Source organism: Cuculus canorus, chromosome 1, assembly GCF_017976375.1.
Source record: "Cuculus canorus isolate bCucCan1 chromosome 1, bCucCan1.pri, whole genome shotgun sequence".
Lineage (NCBI taxonomy): Eukaryota > Metazoa > Chordata > Aves > Cuculiformes > Cuculidae > Cuculus > Cuculus canorus.
In genome coordinates, this window is record NC_071401.1 from 172,702,979 (window position 1) to 172,730,901 (window position 27,923).

General features: G+C 42.1%; 1 protein-coding gene across 1 annotated transcript; it reads left to right on the plus strand.

The window, feature by feature from the left end:
- The first annotated feature begins 7,084 nt into the window (after positions 1 to 7,084).
- On the plus strand, positions 7,085 to 25,683 carry DYRK2 (dual specificity tyrosine phosphorylation regulated kinase 2). Its single transcript, XM_054061663.1, has 3 exons — positions 7,085 to 7,384; positions 8,244 to 8,380; positions 16,436 to 25,683. The coding sequence occupies exons 1-3, from the start codon at positions 7,336 to 7,338 to the stop codon at positions 18,035 to 18,037; spliced, it is 1,788 nt and encodes a 595-aa protein (XP_053917638.1). The 5' UTR covers positions 7,085 to 7,335; the 3' UTR covers positions 18,038 to 25,683.
- The last annotated feature ends 2,240 nt before the right edge of the window (positions 25,684 to 27,923 follow it).

Sequence of the window (27,923 nt, forward strand, 5' to 3'; positions counted from 1 at the left end):
ATTCCTGTCACCTGGAGTTTCTGTCTGGATGCTTTCACACTACTTTGCAACACAGTTTTCCAAGCACTGGAATGAGCGTTGGCACCCATCTTTTTTTTGCCACATGTGATTTACTTTTATGAGCTAAGCACTTATTTCACTTTGACCCAAATGTTTAACGTTACCTGTTTCACACACAAATAATTCTGTTTAAAGAGTGTTACCTATAACTAGCAATCTCTGTCTTTCTGCAAAATAAACTTAAAAACACAGCTAAGCAAATAATCTGTTCTATGCTTTAAAGCACAGACCCTAATCACAGGTGGAACTGTGTACGAGCAGTCCTTTTGAAATCACTAAGATTAATTTTACTATTAAAGCAGCACATATTCTAAAGTGTTCCCTTGGGCCTCCTTTTTCTTTTTCTCTATTTGTAGAACATCTCCAGGAATTGTTTACTTAATTTGCCAAATTATACAGTGATTTTATGTTCCAATTTTCTAAATCGATTGTGACCTGTTTGTATTTTAATGTGCACGCTTATTTCTTTGGCAGGAGATTACAAATGATAGTGAACTAAAGCCTCTGGTTCATTTTCACACCATATATTAGCTATTTTTCCTCTCCCCACCTTCACATCTGAATACACACATCCACCAAGCATTCACACAGCAATCTAAATGAGAGACTGGGCAGCTTAGGATACTTCTACACCAGAGAACCAGTAGCAAGATATTGAAGGGGGAGATCACTTCCTATCAGTCAACTTTCCCTCTCCAATATAAATATGTGCCCACACATCCCTCCTTGTTACTCAAATATCAGTCTGACTGTGCCCACGTAAAATGCTTTTTACGCTCCTGAGATAAATGGAGAAGGGTAGGGAGGATTATTACTGTGTATGCACTGTGTATGTTGTGCATGCCATCCTTAGGGAGTATGGACAGGGGCTCCTCTTATCATGTGCATTCAACGGACGTAGTTTGTGTTCCCCAAGGTATGTCCAAATAAGGCCTACACCCTGTCAAATGTGGAGCTGAAGATCTCCCCACTGCTGTCCGAAACCATCAATTCCCACTTTGAGTAGAGCTCAGTTTAATTCAATACACCAGGTTCCTTCTTTTGTTGCCCTAACAAACCTTGATTGTATTTTAATGAAAAGTTCTTTCATGGCATGTAGCCTTAAACTTGCTTTTCAGCCAGTGGCTCATGGTTTAACTCAGAAGTCACCAGGTAAATCCCAACAGTAGATTATACTAGTTAGCAATATAACACTCAGGCTCTGGGACCTAATGATTCATTTTCCTTTTATTATTAATAAATCCTGCCCTGAGTAATCCTCGGTGGGGAAAAGAACTTGACTGGAGTTCTTTCTGGATTCTGAGTTCCTCTGATACATTATCTTTTAATCATGTCTCACTTTTGTACTTTCATACTTATGTTCTTTTGTAGAGGAGTGACTTTAACTATTTTAATGAGCCTTAACACAAGTAAGTGAGATATGTAATTTCTCTATTTCATTGCACCCTATGAGATACTAGGCTCTTTGAATCAGGGGAGCTAAAACCTCTCAGCACCTGGCAGAATTAAATCCCAGCTTCTATGAAAAGCTGCTGTGGAGAGCAACTGACTCCCACAAAGCCTTTAAAGTTAAGTCTCTTTCAGTTTCACATGTGAAATTGGACAAGCAAAGGTTACCAGGGTTTCAACAGCTGGGACTAACCCTGTGTGTGAACAGCTGGTTTTGAAACAGAGTAGCCCACACAATGAGTGGGAGAAAGATTACACCAACTTTCTAGATTGATTTTCAAAGTGGTTAGAAGAGGAAACTGAATCCAGAGAATGACACAAAGTTTAACAAGTTTGTGGTTTCTCTTTGAAACAGTTTGGTAGAAGTCCTAACTATCATCTGCTTGCTAAACTTGCTGTAACCGTTATTTTACAGGACTTTTTTTTAGGAAATAATAACATTCAATTCAAACATGATACGACAATAGTTTTAAATTGTATCTTTGCAATTATCACATCTCCCTTATTTGTGCAGCTGGGGGAATGGGAGGGCTTCACAGATGAGGCAAGGGTCCACAGAAGAAGAAGGGTAAATGACACATACATCATTTCTTCTTGTCTTTTTCCAGAGGTTTACTTTTTTCTGAGTACATAAAGAAGAGTGTGCCAGCAACTGAAAAGGATCAGCCACCATGAAGCTTTTTCCCTGAGATTAGTTTTATACTAATCCTACTCCACTGACTCCATGAGGATTGCATTTGCTGTATGAGACAGGAAAACAGGAACCTTTCTCCTCCCATTACACACGCTAGGAGTTTACACAAAGAGCAAGTCTAATGTTCTAATGAATGTAATGCTATAAGAATCCAGAAATTTAGAAACATTGACATGGCCTGATGAAAAGGGAAAGCGTTTTCCTTAGTATGCAGTTCGCCAGCACTAAAATACAAATATATTGTGAGAGAATCTCCCACAAAACAGTTGTAATAGTGTGAGATTAAAAAATTACTCATATGCTTGCAGACTCATAGTATCTCAGAGTGTCTCTTCAGGGTATACTCACTGACTACTAAAATATCATTGGTTGTGTCTTAGTACCGTAACAGAAGTGGTGACATATGTGTTCTTAAACAGCAGAAAGAGCAAACCCTTGAACACACTGGAATAAAGGCCAACAAACATCTGGATCTGGCTAGCCAGTTTAGCTTCATATACTCTCAAGTCAGTATGAATAAGTACTAGCAAACTGATCTGCGGCAGTGATTCTCTGCACTCTTGCTCTGAATACATAACCTCATTTTTTTTCTTGGGAATTATTTTCCTGGGGAGGGTAGAGAGAGGGTGGAGTTGCCAAACTTAGATGTGTACCACACCGTGGAGTGCATATTTGAGAGCCAGTGGAGCTCTGACCTGTGTGCCTTCCATCTGCAATGCTAGCATTTGTAGGTTGCTGTACTTTGAAGTACCTACACTGTTCTCAGCATGTCTGCTGAAAGACCACATTGTAGTGTACACAGTCCTGCTCATGCCTAAATTATCCACAAAACATTAATGAGAACCTGGTGCTGATTGTGCTCAGGCCCTCCTGAGGCAACCACCTATTGGGCTTAAGGCTTTACTTTTAAAATGCAGATTACCAGCTGAGACAACAGCCTTGGACCTATGTTTAATTGATGGTGCGATGTATCCTAAGTGCTTTAATGTCTCCAGCTCAGCATCTAAGGCCTGCTTCAAAAGAGCAATGGGAAAAATCAGATATTTTTAAATGACTTAGGTTCTAGAATATTTTAAAAGACATTGAGAGTGAGTATAGATTCTCCTTCTTATGCAAATTCTGCTTAGTACGAGACGATGATAAAAAGATGGAGGAAAACCACATTTTTACTTTCTTTCTTCTAGGCGTCTCTCCTTTTCATAGAATCACAGAATCATTTACTTTGGAAAAGACCCTTAAGATCATCAAAACCAACCATTAACCTAACACTATAAAGACCACCACTAAACCATGTCCCTAAGCACCACTTCCTCTATCCACATGATACGCTTGAGGAGCCTTGTGTTTGCTCTCCCTAGCAGTCATCTACAGCCAAAATACTTCTCCGTGCCTGGTGAGAACAGTCAGAGCATAGCAAGGTGCTGAGCACTTACTGCACCCGTCAACGTGGGAGCCCCCAGAGTTATCACCATAGCTTTGGACATGCATGGCTTCTCAGGAATTCCCTGGTGTCTGACCACCAAAGTGTTTGGCATTACCACAATAACAGAGATGCTGTGTGACTGACTGGCCAGCCGCTCTCGCCCTACAACTGCATACCGAAGCGTCATATAATTAAACTCTAACCAGTATCCATTTTGGAGAGGTAAGGGGACTTGCTTGCGAGATTTCACAGCGATGCTCAGGAGGCACAGTGCTCTAACAGGACAACGACATATGACCTGGGCCCCAAGGTAGTCTGGCAAAACAGACCTCAGCAAACTTCACAGTTTGCTTGGAATTAATATCTGCCTTGGTTACAAGGGCCCTGAGTGGCTCAAGAAACACAGTATGCTCTGTATCTCTCCTCACTGTACTAGTATATTATCTTCAGTCATGCATTTTAATGTACTATGTGGGCAGGAATACTTTTAAACAAGGTTTTATGGATAACATGTTTTGTTCTAGGCTATTCTGGTTCTATTTCTTTTTCTAAATGAATTTTAATTTTTTTTTTCATTCAATAGTTGTGACTTAACTACTTCATTTTTACTGAACAGCTGCTCTAATTTTCATTCTAGAACACTTTGTACAGTTTGCCACAGAAGAATGACACCTGTAACAATGCAATCTAATCCTCTTCAAGACAGCTGCAGCCAACAGCCTTCTGATGCCACCTGCACATCCAACTGCTGCTCTCTTCACCCCCTTCCTTAGGTGGCCACTGTAGTGCAGAACCAGTACTGCCTGTTTCTCATTGAAGTCTGTAGGCCTGTTTGGGTACACTTCTGGAAAGGAAGTTTTCCAGTGTATCTCTTAAAAACAACTGCTTTGATGATACTACCTTACAAGGTCCTTGCAAGCAGTCTGACGCTCATGAACACTCAGGAGATTTGTTTGCAAGAAAGGAAAGACTAATCTTCTGTCATTACAGGTTAGCTCACACTTTTGGGTAACAAAAGCTGAAGGAGACGGAAAACGGATCAAGAAAACACTGATTCACTTTCCTTTCTAATTTCTGAGCACCATATGCTTTCTCTTGTCAGGTGCCTAATATACATTTCTGTCCCGAGAACTGAAGTCTGTTGATCTCATCTTGTGTAGTACTGCTTTGGAGAGTGCTGATACGTTCAGCTCACTAGTATCAGAAAGAAGAAAGTTTTGTGACCACTTAACAGGACATAGCTCAGATTCCTGAGTGTAACACTTAGCATGAAAGAATTAATCTTTGCTTTGTCTTTGAGTAGTTAGGCTTTGCTTTCCTCTTTTCTTTGTAGATCTGCGATGATTGTAGATACATGATTCCGAAGAAGGCTGCTAAAGGCACTGCTATTTGCAGTCAAGATATTTTACAATCCCATTAGCATGTTCCTCCTTTTTGTCAGCCTAAATCCTGCCTGAAAGAGGCTTTTAAATTGAAGATTCTTGTGTTGCCCTCGAAAGGAATTGAAATGGGCTTGCCTTCATCTTGAGTTCCACCTCAGATTCCATCAGGTACTATCCTAGACAGCAGCTGCCAGGATGGATTGTAGATGGAGAGACAGAGAAAGAAAGAAAGTCACCTAGGCAGGCCAAGCCCACTTTGAGGCTTGAAGACTAATGCCGAATACTTACAACGCGCACAGTTTTAAAAAGGGAATCACAGTTTTAGAAAGGGAATAACTGGACAGGTACCAAGGTAACAAGTTCACACTGACTCAATTAAAAGATCCTTTACTATGTGATAGACTACACTCCATTTTTCACATGGTATTCATAGTGGTCCCAGATTATTTTAACAAACTGTGGAAGACATTGTGAATGGTGTACCTGACTAGGAAGGGGTTGAAATGCAACACTAAATGGGCTTTCTCTCACCTTGATGTTTAGGTGTAACAAACCGCAGAACGTGCATGAAGCCATCTGTGACTTTGTAGTCAGAGGACACATCACTTAAGATGAAGTAAGAAATCCTGCAAGCCCTACAAAAGGATAATTGATATCAAATTCAGTTTTTCTTAGCTAGCTTGAATGTGAACCGGCCTCTTCCTCCCTCCTTCCTTAAACTAGCATCTTTTTCCTGACCGTTCCTTAAACTCATACAATTTCTTGCAAAGAACAGTAGTTATCATAGTGTTTGTTATTCTAAGGCTTTTGATGTGCATCCACCGCTTGGAAAACGATGGGAAAAGGCTGAAAGTAATCAGAAAACAGCATTTATACACCTGGTAGCTGAGGGGGAAGGACACTGGGAGTGCCTGTGGTCATCTGGGGGATATTGCAGAAGACAAAGCTTTCTTTCTGCTACAGTGAAAGGAAAAGATTAGGTGGGTGTGGGCTAGAGAAGGTATGATTGTTTTCTCCGCATGACAGAAGGGGATAGGGAAATTGTTTATTTCTTTGTGCCTGTAAGGGAAACGTCTTTGTTTATGCATGTTATCTGTGACACTGGAAGAGGCAAAGTCTTTCTGGTAGCAGCAATGGAATACTTTTTTATTATTTTTATTATTGTTATTACTATTATTTTTGCTTAGGCATGAGAAAAGGGGACATTTATTTCTGTGCCTTTTTCTGTGGAAGGGGATAAAGGGCGATCCGCCTGCCTATCTCCCAGCTGTTTCAAAAAGGAAAATATGTGTGGTCTGTGCAGCCTTCAGGAAGGGCTGAGCGCAGGTAGCGCGTTTCAACGCTGTCCCAAGCTGAGCAAATGGTCAGATCGCTATTTTTGGCTCTAATGACGTTCAAACTGACAAACCAGGAATCCAAAGCATTGTACTCCACAAAGCACGCTTGTACAGTTTGGAAAACGAGGCAAACAACGCCCCCCGTGCTCTGCTTCACCTCGTCGTGACCCGAGGCGCTCGCGGCTCCAGAACAAACCCCGAGGGCTCTATTCCCTCATTCCCATTTCTTAAAGTTTTCATCCCATTCCACGTTTCAAGGCACCGATCCCTCCTCCCACGGTTTGTTAGCCCGCCCAGCCCGTGCCCCCCGAGGAGCCGGCGACCTCGCGGCTCCACTCCCTCCCTTTCCCTCCCCACTCCCACACGACGCCCCACCCCGTGCCCCCCCCTCCGCCATCGCCCCCACCCCGCCGCGTGGGGGGGCGGCCCCTGCCCCGCACAGGCTGGAGGTGGGAGGGGGGAGCGGCGCGTACCAAGATGGCTGTGCTGGCGGGGGGGTTTGCGCCCGGCGGCCGTTGGGCGGGTGGCGCCGGTTGGGCGGGGCGCGTGCCCCCCCCCCCGCATCGATGGGCCGTGTGGGCGCTCGGGGGGAGCCGCGGCGAGAGGGAGGGAGGGAGGTAGGGAGGTGAGTGGGGCGGGGACTGCGTGTCCCTGTTCCGCCGCACGGAGAGGAGGGCCCTGTCCGGCCGCGGCCCCCCCGTCCTCCTCCTCCTCCGTCCGTGCGAGGGGACCGGGGCGACCGGGGCGGGGGCGGGGGAGGTGATGAGCTTGGGTCGGGGGCTGCGGCGGCGGCGCGGCTGCTGCGGCGGGAGGAGACGGCGGGGCTGCGGAGGGACTGACCGGCCGGCCCGGGGGGATGCGGCGCAGGAGGTGTCGGGCTCTGGGTGTAGCTGATCGGAGAAGAGAAGCGGCCGCCGACCGGGGAGGCCGAGGAGCGGCGGAGGGGAGCCACCCTGACATGCCTTTGCCTCTCCCTCCTCTCCAGCGGCCATGTTAACCAGAAAGCCCTCGGCCACCGCCACCGCCGCCTTCCCACCCGGTAAGGATGGACCCTCCACTATCGCCCCGGGCCGGGCTGCGAGGCCACGCGATCCCCTCTAGCTGGGTTGCGGGTCCCTCGCGATCTCCCAGGGGCCCGGCTCCGGGTCCCCCGCTATCCCCGCCGAGTTGGGCTGCGGGTCCCCCGCGATCCCCCTGAGTCCCCCGCGATCCCCCCCCCGCCCCCCCCCCCCATCCCGAGCTGGGCTGCAGATCCCCGCGATCGCCCCGTTGTCCTCCCCGCGAGCCCCTCGGGCCGGGCTGCGAGTTCCCGCGATCACCCTGGGTCCCCCGCGATCGCCCCGGGCCGGGCAGAGAGCCCCCCGTGATCGCCCCGTTGTCCTCCCCGCGGTCGCCCCGGGCCGGGATGCGGGTCCCCCGCGATCGCCCCAGAGTGGGCTGCGGGTCCACCGCGATCGCCCCGTTGCCCTCCCCGCGCAGGGTTGGGCCGATCCGTGTGGGGGGCGAGAGGACTGGGGGAGCGAGGGTGCGGGAGGGCCGGTCGCCCCGCGGTTGCCCGTGTGTGTCGGAACAATGATGCGCAGCCGAGCCCGGGGGCTGCGCGCTGGGCGCGATGCGGGTGTGCGGGGTCATTTCGGGGCGGGGTGACAACTCCCCTGGTAAAGCGATCCGGGCAAAACGGGGTGCGTTGGAGAAGGGCAGCGTGGCGCTCGGCTGCTCTTCCCGGGGAGAACGAGCGTTCCGCCGGGTTAATCTGGGATGAAGGGTTTAGCAGGGCGAGCGCGCTATTAGCCGGATCGGTGCCGCGCTCGCCGCGGCGGGGATTGGCTTTGAATGGCTTCTGCCCGAAGGCAGGCGGGCGGCGCTGCCCTCCGAGCTCACCCCTCTGCTCTCCGCAGGCAGGGCCGGGGAAGGCGGCCGCCCGCTGCAGTCTTCCCCGGGCACCGGAGCCGGGGTCTCCCGGGCAGGAGCTGGGACCGGCCCGCCGTCGCCCCTCGCATTGCCGCCGCTCAGGGCCAGCAACCCCTCGCACACGGTGAGCACGCGGGGAATGAGGGGGGAATGGTGCTTGAGCAGAGTGCGTTGCTGCAGACTCCGATCGAATGTTTGTTGTGAGGGCACGGAGAAGCAGCGTTCCCCTTCCCCAGCCCCCTTCAGCCTCATTTCCAGTGACAAATTTGATCTTGCATGGAGGAGCTGTTCTGGTAAATGCGGTTTTTTGAGATGACATTATTTTGGCAATGAGGTTAGTCACTGTGATTAAAGGGTCGTGTGAACCGTGGTGAAAAATGAAGGCTGCTCTGCCCTTATATGTCTGCTTAGCTCAGGCCGATCGCTGTCTTCCCTACAAATAGCTATCGCTGTACTCGGGGACGATGATTGGATGAATCAGACTTTATTGCTGCAGCAGTTTACCTAAAGAAATAAGCACTGATGGCATGAAAAGGATGTTATTTTCCGGTTCTGTGGTATCTCACATTATCTCCCACTCCTAATTAATCTAATAGGAATGAAACTTCCCAAGTATGCCTCTATATATGGATGAGCGAGGGTATCTCTGTCCCGAAGGCATGACAAGAGTAGAGAAAGGGGTCTATATGCTGTCACGCTAACACTAAATATCTGAAATTTTTATTGCATACATTTCCTTTTAAATTATGAAGGGTTTCATACTGACCCTGAAAGGCATTGATGGCATACTTTTCTTAGAATTAATTAGTTCTTCATGGATGCTCACGTACTATCTTCATAAACATATGGCAGAGCTTTAAATGGTAATGTGATTATGGGCTACTGGAAGGTGAAACTATGCATTTAGATATCAGTGTTTCATTGACTTTCTATGTAGCTTTAGGGGTAAAGGCATCTTATTCTAATCCATTTATGGAAAGAATTGGATTAAATTTAAAAAAATATATGTAGGGTGTTCTCAAAAGGAATGATAAATATTCTGCAAATTCAAGGTGGAGCTGCATACTTGAGATCAACATCATTGTGTATTTATGCAGCTAAGGTACATATCTGAATTGTTCATTAGTATCGAAGGCCATTTTCTTCACTCTTGTATACCAGTTAAGTGCCTAATTTTTTTAGAAAAACAAAAAAAAGAGGGAACGTAGTACAAACAGCGTGGGTACTGATCCTGAAACTGCACATACCGATAGGCCCACAAGTAACAGGGGCCCATATGTAACAGAGCCCACACTTAATTTAGGGTTTATGAAAATGTAGTAGTTCAGCTGTATATCTGGGACTTCTTGCTAATTTTGGAAGTATGGAACTTGGGTATTTCTTTTATATAGATTTATGTTTCTGTATTATATATAGTGTCTGTACATATATACTTACATACATAAAGCTGAAGTCTTTATGAAGGCATGCAAGGGGTGTTCAAGTGTTAAATTTCTATGTTTCAGGTATTTTTGTACATACACCATTGTGTATGTATGCATGTGTTTTTATATAGCATATATGCATGTATGTGTCTGTATATATATATACATAGGATGAAACACTTACAGAAGCACACAGGGACGATCAAGCATTGTATTGCTGTGTTTTGTGTCCCTCTAGATTCTAACTGTTGCACATTCTGCCTTTCTGTTGTGACACAGACCGTACTGTACAGTGTTTATGTACCCTTGGGTAGTTTGACAGAAATACCTCAGACTGCCTTTCTGATTTTTGTAGGTGCTTGTTTTGTGGTTGGCTAACATAACTTTTTGTGGTAGGGATCAGACATGTCATCATGATGCTGGATTTTAACTTAAAAAAGGGCTGTATCTGCTACCTGGTCTTTGTATAAACTTCAGGCCTACTGACCTCAGCTGACACTGACTGATTGAAACCATTGGTTTTGCACCCCACTACTTCCTCCAATAAGATCTATTTAAAATGGAACATTTCAGTTTTCTTCAACCATTTTCCTTCTTTGTGTTAATTTGGTTCTTCTGTTTTCACCCCTGTTGTATTTAGATGACTTCTGCAAAAGCTAAAAATTTGGAGTACTTCTCTTTGTGTTTCAGACTTCCAGAGGTATAGTTTGCTTAGGTGGTTGAACTTGCCAGTGACTGGATGTAAGCGTGTACGTTGTATCACTAGTATCATTTCCTCACTAGTTGTGAAGAGAGACTGAGATCGAAGGTAGTTTTTTGTTTAAGCTATAAGGCTCTTCTTTTAATTCAGACAGAGAAGAACTTAGATACCTGATATACTTCTTGCAGCAGTGAGTTGTGTGATCTAGACTCTAGTGTGTTGTCTTCTACTGTCAAATTTTCATTGTTTGGTTGAATATACTAGCATGGCAGAGCATGGATAGAAGGAGAGAAGATGCTGGTTTACACAGGTGTATAACAGGGCAGAGGGTTTGGCTCTAGTCTCTGCAATCACAGCAGGCTGCTTAGTGTTGTACTAGGGAAAGGTTTTGTTTATTTTTTAAAAATTATTTATCTTAGGCTTATTCGTGTCTGCTTCCATCCCTATCTTTTTGGATCATGTTGGAAAACATGAACTCATTTCCAACCCCTTGTCCTCCTCATTTTCCTCTCTAAAGTTGTTGCTTTCTCCTTTGAAGCCTTAAGTTCTTGCCTTGATGGTAGGAACCTTTTTCTACTCGCTCTCTCCTGTTTCATTATGGTGTTCATAGATCCACTTGACATGCTGCAGTAGAGATTATCTTGCTTGCCTGCTGCTCTGCTTCTGTAAATCCCCACTCGTCTGTGAGCCCCTCTCTTAGACTCTTGTCTCTGTCTTGTGCCTACTTCCATCTCTGTTCTTTCTTATTTGGCATTTATCCCTGCATTCTGCACTCTTCCTGTTTCTCTTGCAGTAAAGCAATCTTAATCTTTTTTTCCCTCCTGTCTAGTACTGTAACAACAGCCCATTTGCAGTATGTGATTCAGTGCCCTCCCTCTTCAAGCCCTTTCCAAGATTTCCCCATTGCAAGCCTGTTTTTTTTGCCACCAGGGATGGACATCTATCCATACACTTTCACATCAGTCATTTAGTCTTAATCTTAAAAATTTTTAAAAATTAATTTACATTGTAATAAAACAGAGATTCCTGGACTTTGTTAACATGAAGACCTGGTGGGTCACATACTAGATATTTGTAATGTGGGCAGCTACTTTAAAGCAGGTGAAAACAATGAGAATACCTTCCTGTTGTGGGTTTTCATGTAATAAATTGCCACAGAAATGCTGTCACGCTTGAGTGGAAATAACTATACAGTCATGACCTGGACTTCATTTTATGTAGAGATTTTGGATGTTTCTTCTTCTACATAAAACTTGTGTCTAGGGGGAATACAAAGCCATCTCAACTTTTAATGGGGAGACCAAAATCTGGGCTTGTGACAGTTGGTGACTGTGCTGTGGGACTGCAGTACATCTAGGCCCATCTTTCCTGTGTGTGCACTTCAGCTAACCTGAAGGGTTTAATTTAGTGTGCACTGACTGTCCATTTTGGCTTCAACAAGCATAATACATGCAGGGCGTCCCAGAAGTATTCAGACTTACTGCACCTGCATAGTCTTGACAGGAGGAAAAAAGTTTATTAATTGGTATCACTCTTGAGACATCATTCTACCTGTGAAAATATTTGCTATATTAAGTTGAGGTTAACTTTTCAAAAAGTAAGCTTATATGGACAAGATAGGACAGCACCAGAAATTAAAATGGTGTATTTACACACACCTATTCTTGAGCCATAAGCTCTTTAGGACAAAATCTTAGTCTTTTTTAGTGTATGAAACACATATAATAAAACTGTTATGATAATCCTGCATTTTTATTATTATTGTGCTAATTAGCAGCTATTTTTAGTTCTGAACAGAGGAATGCTGTTGAATTAATTTATTAAGGAAAAAAGGCTTTTGTGTGTTTGCTCAGGCTGTAGCCAACAAAATGGGCAGTGAAGCATACTACACCTGATACAATATGCCTCTAGCATATTAGACACAGTAGAGCTGAGACTGGCATGCTCAGAAATGCTGTAAAGAAGAGAGTCTGCAGTGTAGCATTTATTCTTGAATTAAGTTATTGCTTTGGAGCGTTATTTCTCCCTTGTCCTCATCTGTGTAAAGTAATAGCAGATAAAGATATTTTATTCCTGTGCAGTTTTTCAGCAGGGTGTCATGATTGATTTATTAAGATTCATTCAATAAACTTTTTTAGAATCTGATTGACATGAAAATCTTTCTGGTTTTTTTCTTAAAATAAAATGATAATTTATAGCTGAAATGTGTATCTGTCTTGGATAGTTTATAGGGCATTAACAGCAGACCAAGTGACTTTTACTAAGATGATGTATGATACAGCTACATATTATCTTGATGCTTTTGGAGGATAAATTTGAGAAGAGGTATATGCTCCTGTGGTGTTCAGTCCTATAGCCGAAGAGTTGTAGAAGGTCTTGAAACAGATCATCGCACTGGCTGTTACCGTGAAGGAACTGTTAATTGGTTTGTCTTCTTGTTAGCAGGGTGGACTCAGTTTGAACACTCCTACACGCCTTTGTTATTTTAGAGTGGTGTTTCTACTTCAAAGGGTAGGTTCTTGGTATAGCCATCAACTTCCATAAACTGAGCAAACCAAAGTTAAAGCAAAATTGTAGCAGCAATTTTGGAGTTGTGATAAACTACCGTTGTAACATTTGCTGGTTTGTAATTGATGTTGCCAGAAGCCGAGGAAAATTAGTTCTTTGACTTCAAGCTTACCTGTTATTTCAGTATGTTTTACAGAGAAATGTAAGTTTTTGAAGATGTATGCTATAAAAATATGTAAATCTTTGAAGATGTGGATGGGTCTGAGCACGGGCAGTAAAATATATAAGTAAGCTGTGTAAGTGTATGCCAGTTGCCAGCTGTGTACATTGTTGGTTCTGGAATTTAACAGGCCCGTCTGCAGAAGCAAAAGGGAGATGACTTATAAACCTCTCAGCCTTATGATTTTGCATGAAAGGCTAATGGAGCTTCTGTGTACTGTGAAGAGTTTGGTACTGGATTAAGAAGGCTGTAGTCCTTTGTAGCTTCCCAAACCCATTAGTTGTGGTTCAGGGAAGTTAAAGTGTCACTGGTGAAGCTTGTGGAGCTTGTAAGCAGTGCAAGCCTGAACTTGACAGCAATCTCGGAGAGCTGGTAGCCAGAAGAAGATAAGCAGAGCAAAAGGCTGATGAGAATCTGACGCTCATCATCCAGGTTAGGAATAGAAAAAGAGATGGTGGTTCTTAAGCAGGCAGTACCCCAAGATGGACAAAGTCCATTTTTCTTATTGACTTTGTAGTTGTGATGTGTCTAATAGCTCTGAAACTCCTCTTGGGGTTTTTGAAAAAGTGAGCTCACTTCTCCCCCACAGCTTTTGGAATAGAGCCTGTGCTAATGTGGTGTCTTTTCTTCCACAAAGAAAACCAGCACTACTGTCTGCATCTGAATTTGCATTCCCAAGCAGCAGCTGACTGAAACTGGCAAAACCAGTCACTTTGGATTTGGGGTGAAGCTGGGATAATGCTAGTGATTTCATTCTGCTGCGTGGAAAAAAAAGCCAATCTATGAGCTGCAAGAGAAACTGAGAGGCTGCCTGAAGGTGCAGGAAGCAGAGCTACGTGGTTTATATTTTAGAATGTTTGCAAACATGCTATTGGGAAAAAGAACTCTTTAGACCCTGTTGAGAGTGGGGTTTCTTCCAAGCCTTGATACAAAGCATATAAACGGAAGTTTGGAGAATTCTTCCAGTACATCTATTGAAATAAGCAGTGCTTGAGAAGGGCAGAAAATAGTTAATCCTGAAAACAGATGTCTTAAGTGGAAAAAAAAAAAAAATCAAGCCGTGAACTGTGACAACGAGTGCTTGGATTAAGAAATTCTTAAAGATGGTTTTCTTCTTTATGTTCTTTCTTTCTCATTGCCTGTACATTAGTATTGTCTGCTCCTGGTTTGTCTCGATATGTTCTGCTTAGTTGTCCAGCCAGTGCCACAGAAGAACCATTTGTTCCACATGGACTTCCTTGTTGGAGTACTTGTAGTCTGTACAGTTACTCTGCTACTTTGTTGTGCGTTTCTCACTTATGCAGTTTTGTGATACTGTATGTGCTGAACCTCTGACACATCTTGCTAACTAGATCTGGTTCTTCTGAGATGCGTCACGTAGCAGCTCATGGGGCTGAATTTTCTCCTTTTCAGTAACTGCTGTTTATAGAGAGGATCAGGGCAGCCTTGAGGAAACTTGGTACTGCAGCATGCCTCAAACTCGATCTGAAGGAATTTCCCTGTAGGCATGATAGACTCATTACATCCTCTTGATAATTTAATTCCTGGTGCTTCTGAGAAATCAAACTAGAAAGGGAATTAATGTTGATGTCCTGTATATTTTCACTGGGCTTAAGCGTTACCACCATCTTTGCTCTGAATTGCAGTTGTGTGGTAACGCTTTCTACAATACTGATCAAATTGGATAGCATGAGCGTAAATTGCTTGGCGAGGAAACACACGCAGTCAAACTGCAATGATGAAATAAAATGGTCCATTTGTTCAATGTTAGTCAAAATGGAATCAGAAGAGCAGTGAACTCAGCAGAAGCAATCTCTGAGAGCTTTTGTTGTTACGTTGTGTGAGTTTCAGAGCTGCAAATTTCAAAATGCTATCCAAAGGTGAAGCTGGTGTCCAGCTGGCTACTCCTTAGGAACAAGTTACTGAATTTACAAAAAAATTCTTCTGCTAAATCAAACTGATAACAGAAGTACAAGGTATGCTAGAGTCTGTGTTACATGTCCTGTTTTTCTCATTAGGAAGCACTTCTATGGTTGCAGCACACATTTCATCGCCTCACATCACAGCACACAACTGTCATTTTCTGATTTCATTTCAGCAATCTTAAGTGAACAGGGAATGTGTTTTTCTTAGCTGCCTAGAAAAAATAAGGTTCAGATTTAAAGTGCTCTCCACCCTGGCTTGATCATCTGTTTGACAGTATCGGTGAACTTGTGATTCGTAATTTGGCATAAATATTAACACTGGTGAATCAGCTGGAGAGACAGCAGGGGAATTCTTCCCACGTTTGTATAAGGCCAGGCAGAAGACAAACTAATTATCCTCTACTTTAGAGCAAATGAGGAACTCTAAGGACAGCTATTTTAGTGGCAAGTATATGCTTGTAGATTTCTAATTTTTCTGTAAAAGGAACAGGTTTTGCGCAACAATTGTTTTCACACCCCAGTATTACCACTGTTTCTTTACTTGAAAATGCTGAATGCTGCTGTTTATTCCATTGTGAAAACTGTCAGGAACAAGTGTGATTTCTAAAACCAACTAATCCTTTTTTCCATTCCTTTAAAATAAAGTTACTTGTGTGTTCCTCAGGGCAAAGATTTTCTTTACACTTGGGTCTGTATCAGGCCCTATATCTCTTCTTGGTTAAAAGTTTTTATAAGACTGGTTTGGAAATTGCTGTGCTTCGTTGATCTGAATGCTTTGCTGAATAGTGACTGTCTCAGCTGCAAGCAGGGAATGGCATCTCTTGAACTTCAGAAATGTGCAGGTTCTTTTCCTCTTTGTGCATGTCACAGCACATTCCTTATTACTTACAATTGTATTTGGAGCTTTTGATACACAGTTAAATTAGGAAGAAGTTAAAATCTTGATTTCTGAGAACCGGTGACTAGGAGAGCCTTAGCCGTGCACATTCTAGCAGGCATTATGTATTGATGTCCAGTATCAATAAATTTGCTACTGTGTTCCGTAAAGTCTAATTTAAAGTCCCTCAGGCATACTCCTTGATGCTACAGGACAGTTGCCGTGAAGATTCCTTGGAGGAATTGTTAGCTTATCGTGGTAGCACATCTGTGATTGCCTTGCTGTGGGTGTTTTGGAGAGTCATGGAAGTGGCATTTGAGAAACACAGATCTGGAAAATTTAATAGCGTCTAGCAGTATCGCAGTATAGGTGCTGTATTTTTTAGGTTATCTGTAGACAACTGAATTCTAAGAAATACTTAGCTTTAAGGTGATTTAGGCAGGTTGGTGAGTTGAAGAATGCATGGTGAAGCATGGGGTTCATGCCTTTCTTGTTAACTGGGTGTGTATTTATTTTCGATTTTAGGTTGGAGGCAGTAAGCACACAATGAATGAGCACCTCCATGTTGGTAGCCATGGACAAATCCAGGTTCAGCAGCTGTTTGAAGATAATAGTAACAAGAGGACAGTTCTGACAACACAGCCAAACGGACTTACAACACTAAGCAAATCTGGATTGCCAGTGGTTCAGGACAGACAGTCAGAGAGTGCTCACAGACGACAAGGGAGCTCTGGCTCTTTAAAATCTACAGATGGAACAGGGAAGGTGAAACCCTCTGTTATGACACCAGAACAGGCAATGAAGCAATACATGCAAAAATTAACAGCTTTTGAGCATCACGAGATTTTTAGCTACCCTGAAATATACTTTTTGGGTCCAAATGCAAAGAAGCGGCAAGGTGTGGTCGGTGGCTCCAACAATTGTGGGTATGATGATGACCAAGGGTCTTATATACAAGTACCCCATGATCATATTGCATACAGGTATGAAGTCCTGAAAGTTATAGGAAAAGGAAGCTTTGGGCAGGTGGTGAAGGCCTATGATCACAAGATGCATCAACATGTGGCACTAAAAATGGTGAGAAATGAAAAACGATTCCATCGGCAAGCTGCGGAAGAAATTAAGATCCTGGAGCATCTCCGGAAACAAGATAAGGATAACAACATGAATGTTATTCACATGTTGGAAAACTTCACATTCCGCAGCCACATCTGTATGACGTTTGAATTACTGAGCATGAACCTGTATGAATTAATAAAGAAGAACAAGTTTCAGGGCTTCAGCCTGCCTTTGGTCCGCAAGTTTGCCCACTCAATTTTACAGTGCTTGGATGCTTTGCACAAAAACAGAATCATTCACTGTGACCTTAAACCTGAGAACATTCTGTTGAAGCAACAGGGTAGAAGTGGTATTAAAGTGATTGATTTTGGCTCAAGTTGTTATGAGCATCAGCGTGTCTACACTTACATTCAGTCACGTTTTTACCGTGCACCTGAAGTCATCCTGGGTGCTCGTTATGGGATGCCCATAGATATGTGGAGCTTGGGCTGTATTCTAGCAGAGCTTCTCACTGGTTACCCACTTTTACCCGGAGAAGATGAAGGAGACCAGCTAGCTTGTATGATTGAGCTATTGGGCATGCCTTCTCCAAAACTCTTAGATTCATCCAAGCGAGCTAAAAACTTTGTGAGCTCTAAGGGTTATCCCCGCTACTGCAGCATCACAACGTTGTCAGATGGCTCTGTTATACTTAATGGTGGACGCTCTCGGAGAGGAAAACTACGTGGCCCACCAGAGAGCAGAGAATGGGGTAATGCATTAAAGGGGTGTGATGATCCCCTGTTCCTTGACTTCTTAAAACAGTGTTTAGAATGGGATCCTGCTATCCGTATGACACCTGGCCAGGCTTTGCGGCATCCCTGGCTAAGGAGACGGTTGCCAAAGCCCCCAACTGGCGAAAAGGCCTCAGCAAAGAGAATTACAGAGAGCACTGGTGCTATAACGTCGATTTCCAAGTTACCTCCAACTTCGAGCTCAGCTTCAAAACTGAGGACTAATTTGGCACAGATGACAGATGCCAATGGAAATATTCAGCAAAGGACAGTATTGCCAAAACTTGTTAGCTGAGTTTGAAAAACCCAATGCTGTTAATATGAGAGATACAATGTGGCTGAGCCTTATTTGTATGAAAAAGTAGCTCAGAAATACATTTTTATTTGCTCAATAACTTTATTTGTTTGTATCTTTCAGCACTCATTTTAAATGTAAAAAATGTTGATTTTGTTTTTATAAAAACACGGGGACAATGCTTTAAGTTTTTATACTTATTTTTTAAAATGTTTGTCTTCTACAGTACAATTAGCCTTACTGTAACTAGTGTGACACAGTAATAAACATCAGTGGCAGGCCACTGGTTACAACATGACTGTCATGCATTGCAGCGTGGTATCAAAGGTATTAACCTTTCTCTTCCATGGTTTATATTAGGTTTCACCTGGGGTAAATTTGCAAGACTCTACCTTTTGGATTTTATAGGTATGAGTCTTGATTCTACAAACATTCACACCTTCGTCTGACTGGACTCCAGGGAGGATACTCAAAGAAATACTGTTAAACACCTGTAAACTTGTAATTTGAAGTGGAGCTGTAGTGTGTCACATTGTCATTTTCTATATGGTAGCCCAGAGAAAGCAGTGGTATCACTAATGATACAGTCACCTCCTATGGAACGCTTCCTCTGTTCAAAAGTAATGTTGTTGATTAAAGTAAGTATTTAAATATAATGCAAAAAATAAGATCTTCCAGGGCTAAAATGACTCCTACCTTGCATGCTGTGTGGTAGAGTGAGAGAAATGGGCAATCTCAGAAAGACTGAAGATGGAAGTATGTCTGTTCTTCTGAATCTGAAAGTGACTGCTGAGTTGGTAAAGCAGAATGTTCTGGACCTCATTTCAGGTATATAACATTAAGCGTTCACACTGGGCTTCTCTCTCTTTTTTTTTTTTCCTCTCCTTTTTCTTTTTTTCTCCTAATAAGCAGCTTAGCTTCCTTAAATCACGTAGACAGAACTGCTTGTTCTATCACTTTTATACTGTAACTTCCAGACTGTTATGCTACATGGATTTCACAGATTGCTTTTATTTCTTATGATGAGTGACTGTGATCTCTCTGGTACATTTACACTTCGGATCAAATCTACATGTAGGGGCAAACACTATGTTATGACATTGCTTTCTGTAGAAAAGTACTTCACCTTAGACAGCATAACTGTAAATGGAAAGATCCTCAGTGGAAAGCTTTTCAGTTGGCAGAGACCTTCCTAGATACTTTCTAATAAGGGAGAATTATGAAAGGAAAGTTAAATGGCTAGAATTTGATTTAATCTTTGGCATTTGTAGCTGAAAATTACTTTGAAGGAACAATTAGAGAGATGTAGGTTTGTTCATGTGTGTGCTAATGCATGTTTTTTTTCTTTTTTTGCTTTAAGCTGCATTCATGGACACATTCAAAGACAGTCTTTACTGAGGAATAATATCTAGACCAATGAGAGAAATATTCACACATTGTAGCATGTTTTCAACAGGAACAGGTTGAAATCTAAGATCAGTGTTTCATCATGGTCAATGGCTGTAGTCTACATTCGATGTATAAAACATGAAAAGGGAATTTTAAACAAAGTAGAACACAATCTAGAAGGTTTATGGATATTAGAACAAGACGTACTAGAATGGATTGCATTAAACCTCAATAACTTTACTATAAGCAACACTTATATGCACAGATTTTACTGAGTTACTTGTAAAATTACGAAAATACTTAAAGCATGGTCCCCTGAGAGGCCAAGAAAGTTTCCGGTTAAGTTCTCCTTCATGTTCATTAATTTACCACTTACAGCTTGTTTGTTTGTTTGTTTCTTTGGTTTATTTTTTACTTAATGTAAGACTGGGGGAGGGATATAAATACAAAATGACGGAATTCTCAGGAAACATATCGCTTAACTTCTTGCCAAAAAGTCAACACCTAAACAAGCTCCAAAAATGATTTCTGAGTGAGGATGTTATTTGTTGATTGAGAACTGTAAAAGTCAGAGCATCAATCAACCATTTTTCTTACTTTTTTAAGAAAAAGGATTGTTTCCTGCCTCTAGTCAAATTAAATTATTTAGTGTTAAATGTTCACAACTTTATACAATGTGTGTAAGTGCAATATGTAAACATGTATGAACTCATGTTAAAAATGAAATATAATAATAGAGCTAAGAAAAGTGGCGTTTTGAATATGAATTTCCAGTAAGTTATGGTCAGTAAATTGTAAGTCTGGAAAACAGATACTAATTTTCATATAAAATTTACCAACTCTCACAACTATGGGAATACAATACTGTGTATTTTTCTATGGTAACTGGGAATCTTTACTTCCCCCATCATCTACTTGGCTTTACCACTCCTTTCTACCTTAACTCTTCTTGCAGAAGTTAAGAAATAGGGATGCTTATGTTAGGGATGGAAGAAGAATCGCCTTCTTTAATATGTTTTGAAGGGAACATTGACACATGTTCCTTCATTTCTTGGCAATTTGAGGTGAAAGCATTCATAATATTCATGGGTCATTAATGGGCTAAAACCACTAAATTTTGTTGATCGTGTAACCAGTTCGTGATGCCAATAATGCATTTATGATCCACCTTCTTCATAAATGCTACCGGAAACTTTAAGGCCAAAATATAGTGTGCAGAGCTATTTTTTTAACCCAGACACAGTGGAACTTCCTCTATGCTAAAGGAGCAGTTACATCAAGGTTTTAAAGTGATGTAGTTGCTTTTTATTGTAGCATATTTATACCTGTAAAAAAGGAGGGAGGGGTGGGAAAGGACGCCTCTTGCTTTGATGTGATTTTATTCTAAGGACTCTGATAATTAGGCTGATAGAAGTTGGCTTGGAAACAGCGCTTAGTCTCACATGTTACCATTGTCTGGGGATGTCTGAGCTATTTTCAGATGTGGTAATAGCACAGTGTTGTCTTGTCTTTGGTTGCAGTCTCATTTGGCTCAGTTTCTTGCACCGCTGGAGTGTTCATTACCACTGAAGTGTATTGGAACAACAGAGTGATGCAAGATGTGTAGATTGACAATAGAGGATGGATTGTGCCCTTGGTGTTAACAATGTGCCTTTTGTTACTAATGCCGCTGGTAGGGCATGCTTCTTGGCCTCTTTAACCCTTTGAATACTGGATAGCAGGGATGGAATCTTGGAATCTATTTTTAAATGCTGTACCTGTCTTAAAACATCCTGTAGATGATCGAGGCCTTAACAGAAACAATAAGGCAATCACACTGCTGGGGTGAAGAGGATGCTCTGTTCTTGTAGTACGTCTCATTAAGGGGTTAAAGATGGCCCTTCTTCATTGGTAGTACTTTAACATCAAATTGATTTTTTTTTTTTAAATGAATTTTTGTTATGATAACACTAGACAGAAATCAACTGTATTTGTAAAAATTTACCTCAAACTCTTTAGTTTTATAGTGTGATTTAATCCCAGGGCATTTGGTATGAACCAAAGTGCATTCCTTTTATATGTGCCTGGCTCTTATAAAGGTGGCCAGGGATTTTTACAATTTGAGTGCAAGGCACTTAAGCCACTTTTAACTTGGTGGGTGGTTTGGAGTTACAAATGACTTCATGGGAATGTTGGAAACACATTAGACATAAGTAGCATCGGGCAATATTAGAATCTTTAGGAAAGGGTGTGCATTATTTAATGCTCTCCATTTTTTAGTATTTTTTCCATCAATAATATTTGTGATAAGTACAAAATAAACCCTCTTTTTTTTTTCCAGTCAGCAAAGATTAGAATATTGCCCAGTTTAATGCTATGGTAGCATTTAAATAAAAGAACATTTGTGAGTTATTGTTTCTAGGGGCTTGTACATCTCTGCTACAAATTGTAATTACTCAGTTTGCTACAATTACGTCTAAGCAGTAGCTTGGGTTTTTATTGGGCAACAACTTAGACACGTGACTGTAATATGCTGCAACTGTGTGTACTGAAAACGTGAAAAGCGATTGAATGTGGACTGTGTATATATGTATGTATAATTTTCTGTGAGATGCTGCTGTTGCCACTTAACATTAAAGATGTTGTAGTGGGTTTTAATCCTAGTGGCCAGTTCTATGATACTATATGTATTGTACAGCTGATGACAGGAGTTAAGACTGTTCTAGTGAATATTTGTTACATTTTATTGTTGTGGCCAGAGATCATTTCAGAATAAAATTTTATGTCCTACTTACTTCTCTCCACTGTAGTTTGGGTTTATTTCTGGTTGTAAAGAGGGCCCTTGGAGTGTTGGCATTTTTTAGACATGGAAAGGCCTTCTCTTAGCCTGCCAGAATCAATGCCAGCAGTGCCTTTGTCCTCTAGCATGCTGGTATCTGTATATAGTAATTGCCCATTGCTGGAGGATGACTTTGCTGCTGTTTTATGTGGCTTGACAGCCTTGAATATTGCCCAAAGGTTGCTTTAGCTCTGAGGTTTCTAAAGGTCTTCTCAGAACTTAGAAAGTAATATATTTGGTATTATTTGCCTCATACTGTAGAGAAAACATTAGCAGGAATTTTGCCTGCATAGGTGTTTTAATATTTTTTAGCTGCTTTTGAAAGATCTTTTGAAAATAACAATAGGTCTGGTTATATAAGAAATATTTGAGAAAGGTGCAATGTATATTCTTTTTCTTAAAATTGCTTTTTAAAAGATTTCTGCACGGATTTTTGAGCCAGACAAGACTATTCAGAACTTGTTAGACTTTGTAAAGACTGACTTCAATGAGAATGTACTACATAAAGCTGGTAGACTAGACTGGACTAAATTCTGTTCCCATGTACATCTAGAGTAATTGCACTGTTTAGTGCAGAACGGTCTTGTGAGTAATTGGCCACATTCTCTTCTTGGTAATGTCAGTGTATACCCAGAGCAGTAGGATGGATAAGCTTTCTGATTCAAGTGAGCCCAGGCTGAAATCAAAGGATTTTAACTGCACTTTAGTGTCTCCGTTGAGCATAGTTGGCAGGTTTCAGAGCACAAAACTCATCAAGATTGAATACAAATAAACAGTTTACAATGCCAAAGAGCAGCAGACCAAAAATTTCATCTTTCTGGATAAAAATCTGTTCATAATTGTGTTCTTGTGAGGACAAAGACCATCTTTTTAAGTTGTAGCTTTCTTTATGGGATTTTTCTCTTTCTAATCTGTCTCTTGCCCTCTTCTCCAGCCATCTATCCCTCTTGCCAGCTCTTGTACACTTCTGCCACATCTATTTTCTCATTTAAAGCAGAGTAGGGGCCATCTCACTTGATTTTGGTTGGGTTGAGGCTCCCAGTAGCTGGTGGGGAAAACTGCATCCCTCTGCCAGTGCTGGTATCTCACCGAGCGCTCACATCCCTGTCGAAAATGGGGCCCTTGGAATTGCACCCTGAATGATGGTCTATAGTTGCTGTTGTCCCCGCAATACTTGGTTTGGTGAAGAAATTGTGGCATGCCTTAGATGTCAGCTGTGTATCTCTTGGGGTTTTTTACAGCAAACCAAATGAAGAATGTGAAATGTAATTATCCGGTACCATGTTCTTCAATTCTAGGTGGTGCTGCTTTTCTTAAAAATACTGTCCTGTCCCATTTTTTTGTAAGATCTACGCATTGAAAGATCCAGCATGAGTTTTACTCAGACCTTGAGAAATAAAAAAGCTGTTAAATACTATGGTCAGAGCTGGTATTCAGAGGGAAAAAAAGATACCTGTAAGATGAATAGGGCCAGGTTTTAGGTAAGCATGCATCTTCCCTGGGTTCAGTGAAGGTTCAAGAACTTCAGCAGTATCAAGTTGAGATGGGGAAAGTTAAGTGCATCTCAGTGTCTGAAACCATTGCTAACCTGATATTTCAGTGGAAAATTCTTTGAGAGCTTGCCATTTTAAACTGTATGCCAATAACTAAAGGATAACATTAAAAGCTCTTTTCTGTAGCTAGAACTTTAAAAGCATTGCTCTAAGTTTCTTTAAAAGTGTGGTTTATAATGCTATTATACTGCTAGCATGGTCTTGTGTTTTACATTTTAATGATCCTGAGAAGAACAACATTTCTTTTCTTTATCTTGAGTACATGATACTAGATGTCTCCCAGCCATTGACAGAACTAGTTTCTGTTCCTCTGTGACTCTTGGAGCTGGGGTTTCTCTGTGTCATTTTCCTTATTCAGTTTTGTCTTTTGTTTGTTTGGTTGCTCATTTGTTTGGGTTTTTTTGTTGATGTTTGTTTTAGGTTTTTTTTCCAGAAGTGCTTTACAGCCTTTGGCTGTGGTGAGTCTTGGACCTCTGCCACTGTTTAGCACTTTGGGATAGACAGTACTGCAAGAATAATGTTTCTTTAGCTTTTGCACAACAATAAATAGAAAGTCGAGCTTAGTACCAAATTGCAAAGACAGAGAATGCACATTTACCTCCAGCTACTGGGTTCCAGTCCCGGTACCAGCCGTTTACTTTGTTCTTTAACTTCTGCATGAAGTGCAGCAGAAATGCCAAGTCCTGCAGAATGAAATGGCTTTTATTTCTCATGCTGAGGGGGAAAATGAGACTACAAAAGCAAGGTCACGACATCTTTCTGGAGAAAGTTTGAGATATATAGTAAAGTTAGGGAGATTCTGCTGAGAAGTTCTTGGGCTGAGAGCTTTTGCTTAACACCCTGGGAGATAGCAAATGCAACATTCCTGTAACAGTGGAAACTGTTTTCCCATTTTTGTAGACTATGTTTTCATTTATGCTTTGCTTTGGTTATCTGCAAGCTGGACACCACTTACCTACCTAAAAATACTGTCTGGAGTAGCTCAAGATCATGAAATGTTACTTTATAACTAACATGTCTGCTGGGAAAATCAGAGATACTCATTCAGAGATATTTTGTAGTTTCCCCTTCTTGAAACTGAAATTTCTGCTTTGGGATTAAAGCCTGAGTCCAGGCACTTAGACTGGATTGATAAACTTCAGCAGTGAAAGAAAGCCGAAGCTAAGGCAGAGCTTGTAAAGCTTATAGCTAGAATAAAAATGAATTTCTTAAGATCCCAGTACTTGTCATGTCCCACTGTGACCCTTCCAAAATGGCCTCTAAGATTTGAAAGTCCTTTCCAAAGGAAAGGTCCATGGAAACAGCTTTGCCTAGGACATCCTTGAGATGGTGGCCCTGACTCCCCTGCACACAGATGTCCTGCTAGAGCCTCTGGTTCTTCTCTGAGTCTGGCGCTCTTCACAAGCTTCCAGCACATCTGACTTCCTCAGGGTGCAAAGGACACTTCATGGACCAACAAAACTAGGAGAAACTAAATTCATGGATCAAGGGCATTGCACAGCAGCTCTGGGACACTGTACTGCTGTTTGCCTGGGTGTCAATCCTGTGAGCTGTTTTGCCCTGCTGGACCTGCTCCTCCATGGACATCTCCAAGATGCAGGCTGTGCCCAGGAGATGTGTCCATGTGCAAAGGTGGCACCTGCCCTGCTCCCCATGGGGTGCTCCTGCCCCTAACACAAGGGGTGCAGGGACGCTTCCCCTGTAACTTTCCTCTGTGGCTGAAGCTTTGCATGATGCTCAGGTAATGTGCTCTCATGCTGCAGGAAGAGGAAAGTGCTCCCTACTCCAGGACTGGTAGCATCAGGCAAAGCAGCTTAGCGCTTGTCAGGGTGAGATGTGAGGAGGCTGTAACACACTGTTCTGCTGGCACAGGGTGGGAATGTTTCCAATCATAAACGTTTGCAGATGGCCTGTCTTAATTAGCTTTGACAAGTACCTAAGTTGCTGTAAGTTACACCACAAATGGGATCCTGAAGCTTTCATTTTTTGTCACTTTTAAATAAAGCTTTTTTCCCTCCTCTTGGTACATCACTTCAATTTTTCTTTCCATATAAGGCTGTTGAGAAGAAATGAGAACTTTGCATAGCTGAGGAGCTGTATTTTGATTGACTGAATGATTTATAATTAGGAGGTAGCTCCTGCTAGTGCTCTTCATTTGTTGATTGAGAATTGCCTGCAGCAAATCAATGCAAGCAGAGCTGCCAGAAAGGCACACTGATGTCTTCTCACAGCAGATACTTTCCAACCCCAAATTTCCTTCTTTCTCTGGTACTGACTCAGACAAATTATCTTTACAGCCAACCACTACAGAATTTATAGTGTTGCATTCCAAGGGTCTTCAGTGAAATACTTACCTGTGCAGTTATTTATGATCTGTTGTGTGGGACTAGCAGTGCTGGTAGGCTTTTCAGAGCCTGTGGATGAAATGTGTGTGAAATCAAGCTGAAAGGAAAAGCTCTGCCTTTGAAGGATGTGAAGCAGAAACCTTTCCCCACCTGGCAGAAGCCACTTGGTGTACTTGCCAAAAAAAGGTGGCTCTGGAGTGGGCTCACTTGGGCAAGAATAGAAACAAGAGAGAGATGGCTGCTATGGTGCTTTGAAGAGATACAAATGGAGTTTTTCTCCTCTGACAAAACTGTGGCATAACCAGGCACCCTGGGTGTTCTGATGAGGAAGGAGCTGGGTATGTAATCCATCCTCGGCTGTAGCAGAGGACTAAGCTAAGACTCTCTGTTCCCACTTTCTTGGTTTTCTTTTGGTTAAGGTGGGTCTGGCAAGTGCTGAGCAGACAAAACTCCCATTTTGACCAAAACTGAGGAAATCCTGGTGAGTTGACCTCTCTGTAGGTGGGAAGATCAGAGAGATGGGGACCATAGTGGCTGCAAAGGAAGGGCAGTAAGCAATAAACAAGGGTTCACTTTTCCTCTCACTGGTTTCATCCAACTCTATTGCCTGGACTTGGCCATCAGTAAACGATACCTGCTTTCATGGATCTCAGCTTTTAGAATTTACATTTATCTATTTTCTACCTTCCAACCATGACACTCAGAACCTTTCTAGAGGCATGGAGCCTAAGGGACACCCACTATTCCAGCACATACCATGTAATGAAATCCCTTACATAAATTTACTATTTTTCTGCTGTAGAAGTACTCAGCTTACTAGCACCTACTGCTGCTGTTCGAAGACTGTATTAACCCACCATTTCTCTGATGGTTAGAAATGTGCTTTGAGCTTAAAATAGTTGATGACATTTTTTTATGCTGTTTGTTCTTGTGCCAGCTTTGTCTTATAGCTTGAATGATTCTTCAGCCCTGCTGGTGTTTGGCCATTTATTTATGAAATGTAAGTGTATCCCCTTGAGCCTTTCTTTTGCTAGGCTAACCCCATTAAGTTATATTTGTCTCATCAGTAAAACTGACTCCTCATTCCCATCCTACTAGGTCTCTGCACCTGTTCTAGCTTGAGTTCAGCTTTGTTATAGCTGTGAATGGCATTCTGATTGTGATCCCATAGGGATATGTACAGTAAGAAAAATACCTCTCCCTCCTCACCATGGTACTTCACCCCGTACATCCCAGGATTTTTCTCCTCTGTGTCACACTGGTAGCTTAGGGCCATTCCTTAGTCCTTTGGCTGCTCCCCTGCCTTTCCTCTCTTCTGCCCCGCACAGCAGATGAGATACAAGTTAGAGGAAAATTTCTCTTGGCTGGTATCTAAATGCTTGTCTTTATTGTTAGATTTCCATTGCCTTAACATGAGAAATGAAACCACATGTTTCTCATTAGGATATGTAATTTGAGAAGCTGGAGCTTTTAGGAAAACACTAGGAATTATGTGACTGTAAGAAAAAATAATCAAATTCAGCACTGATTTTTCAAAGATATGTTTCAAGATGTGGTGCAGTTGGCTCTAATTGACATTGAGGGATCAAGGTGTTGCTGTTACACCAAAAAAAAAAAAAAGATGATCTTTTGACTATTATCCTGCCACCTCTCATGGCTCCAACTGGTGTTTTTCCTCAAATCCTTGCTCCTAGAATTGTTTTTAGACAGTTAAATTTTCCGACTCTTAACTGAAATAACAGTTTTTAGTCTCAGAGCTATATCTGGAAAGAAGAATTTTG

Coding starts and splice junctions, on each gene's coding strand:
- DYRK2 (XM_054061663.1), top strand. CDS start 7,336: ATGTTAACCAGAAAGCCCTCGGCCACCGCCACCGCCGCCTTCCCACCC. Junction 7,385..8,243: donor CACCGCCGCCTTCCCACCCG/GTAAGGATGGAC, acceptor TGCTCTCCGCAG/GCAGGGCCGGGGAAGGCGGC. Junction 8,381..16,435: donor CCAGCAACCCCTCGCACACG/GTGAGCACGCGG, acceptor TTTCGATTTTAG/GTTGGAGGCAGTAAGCACAC.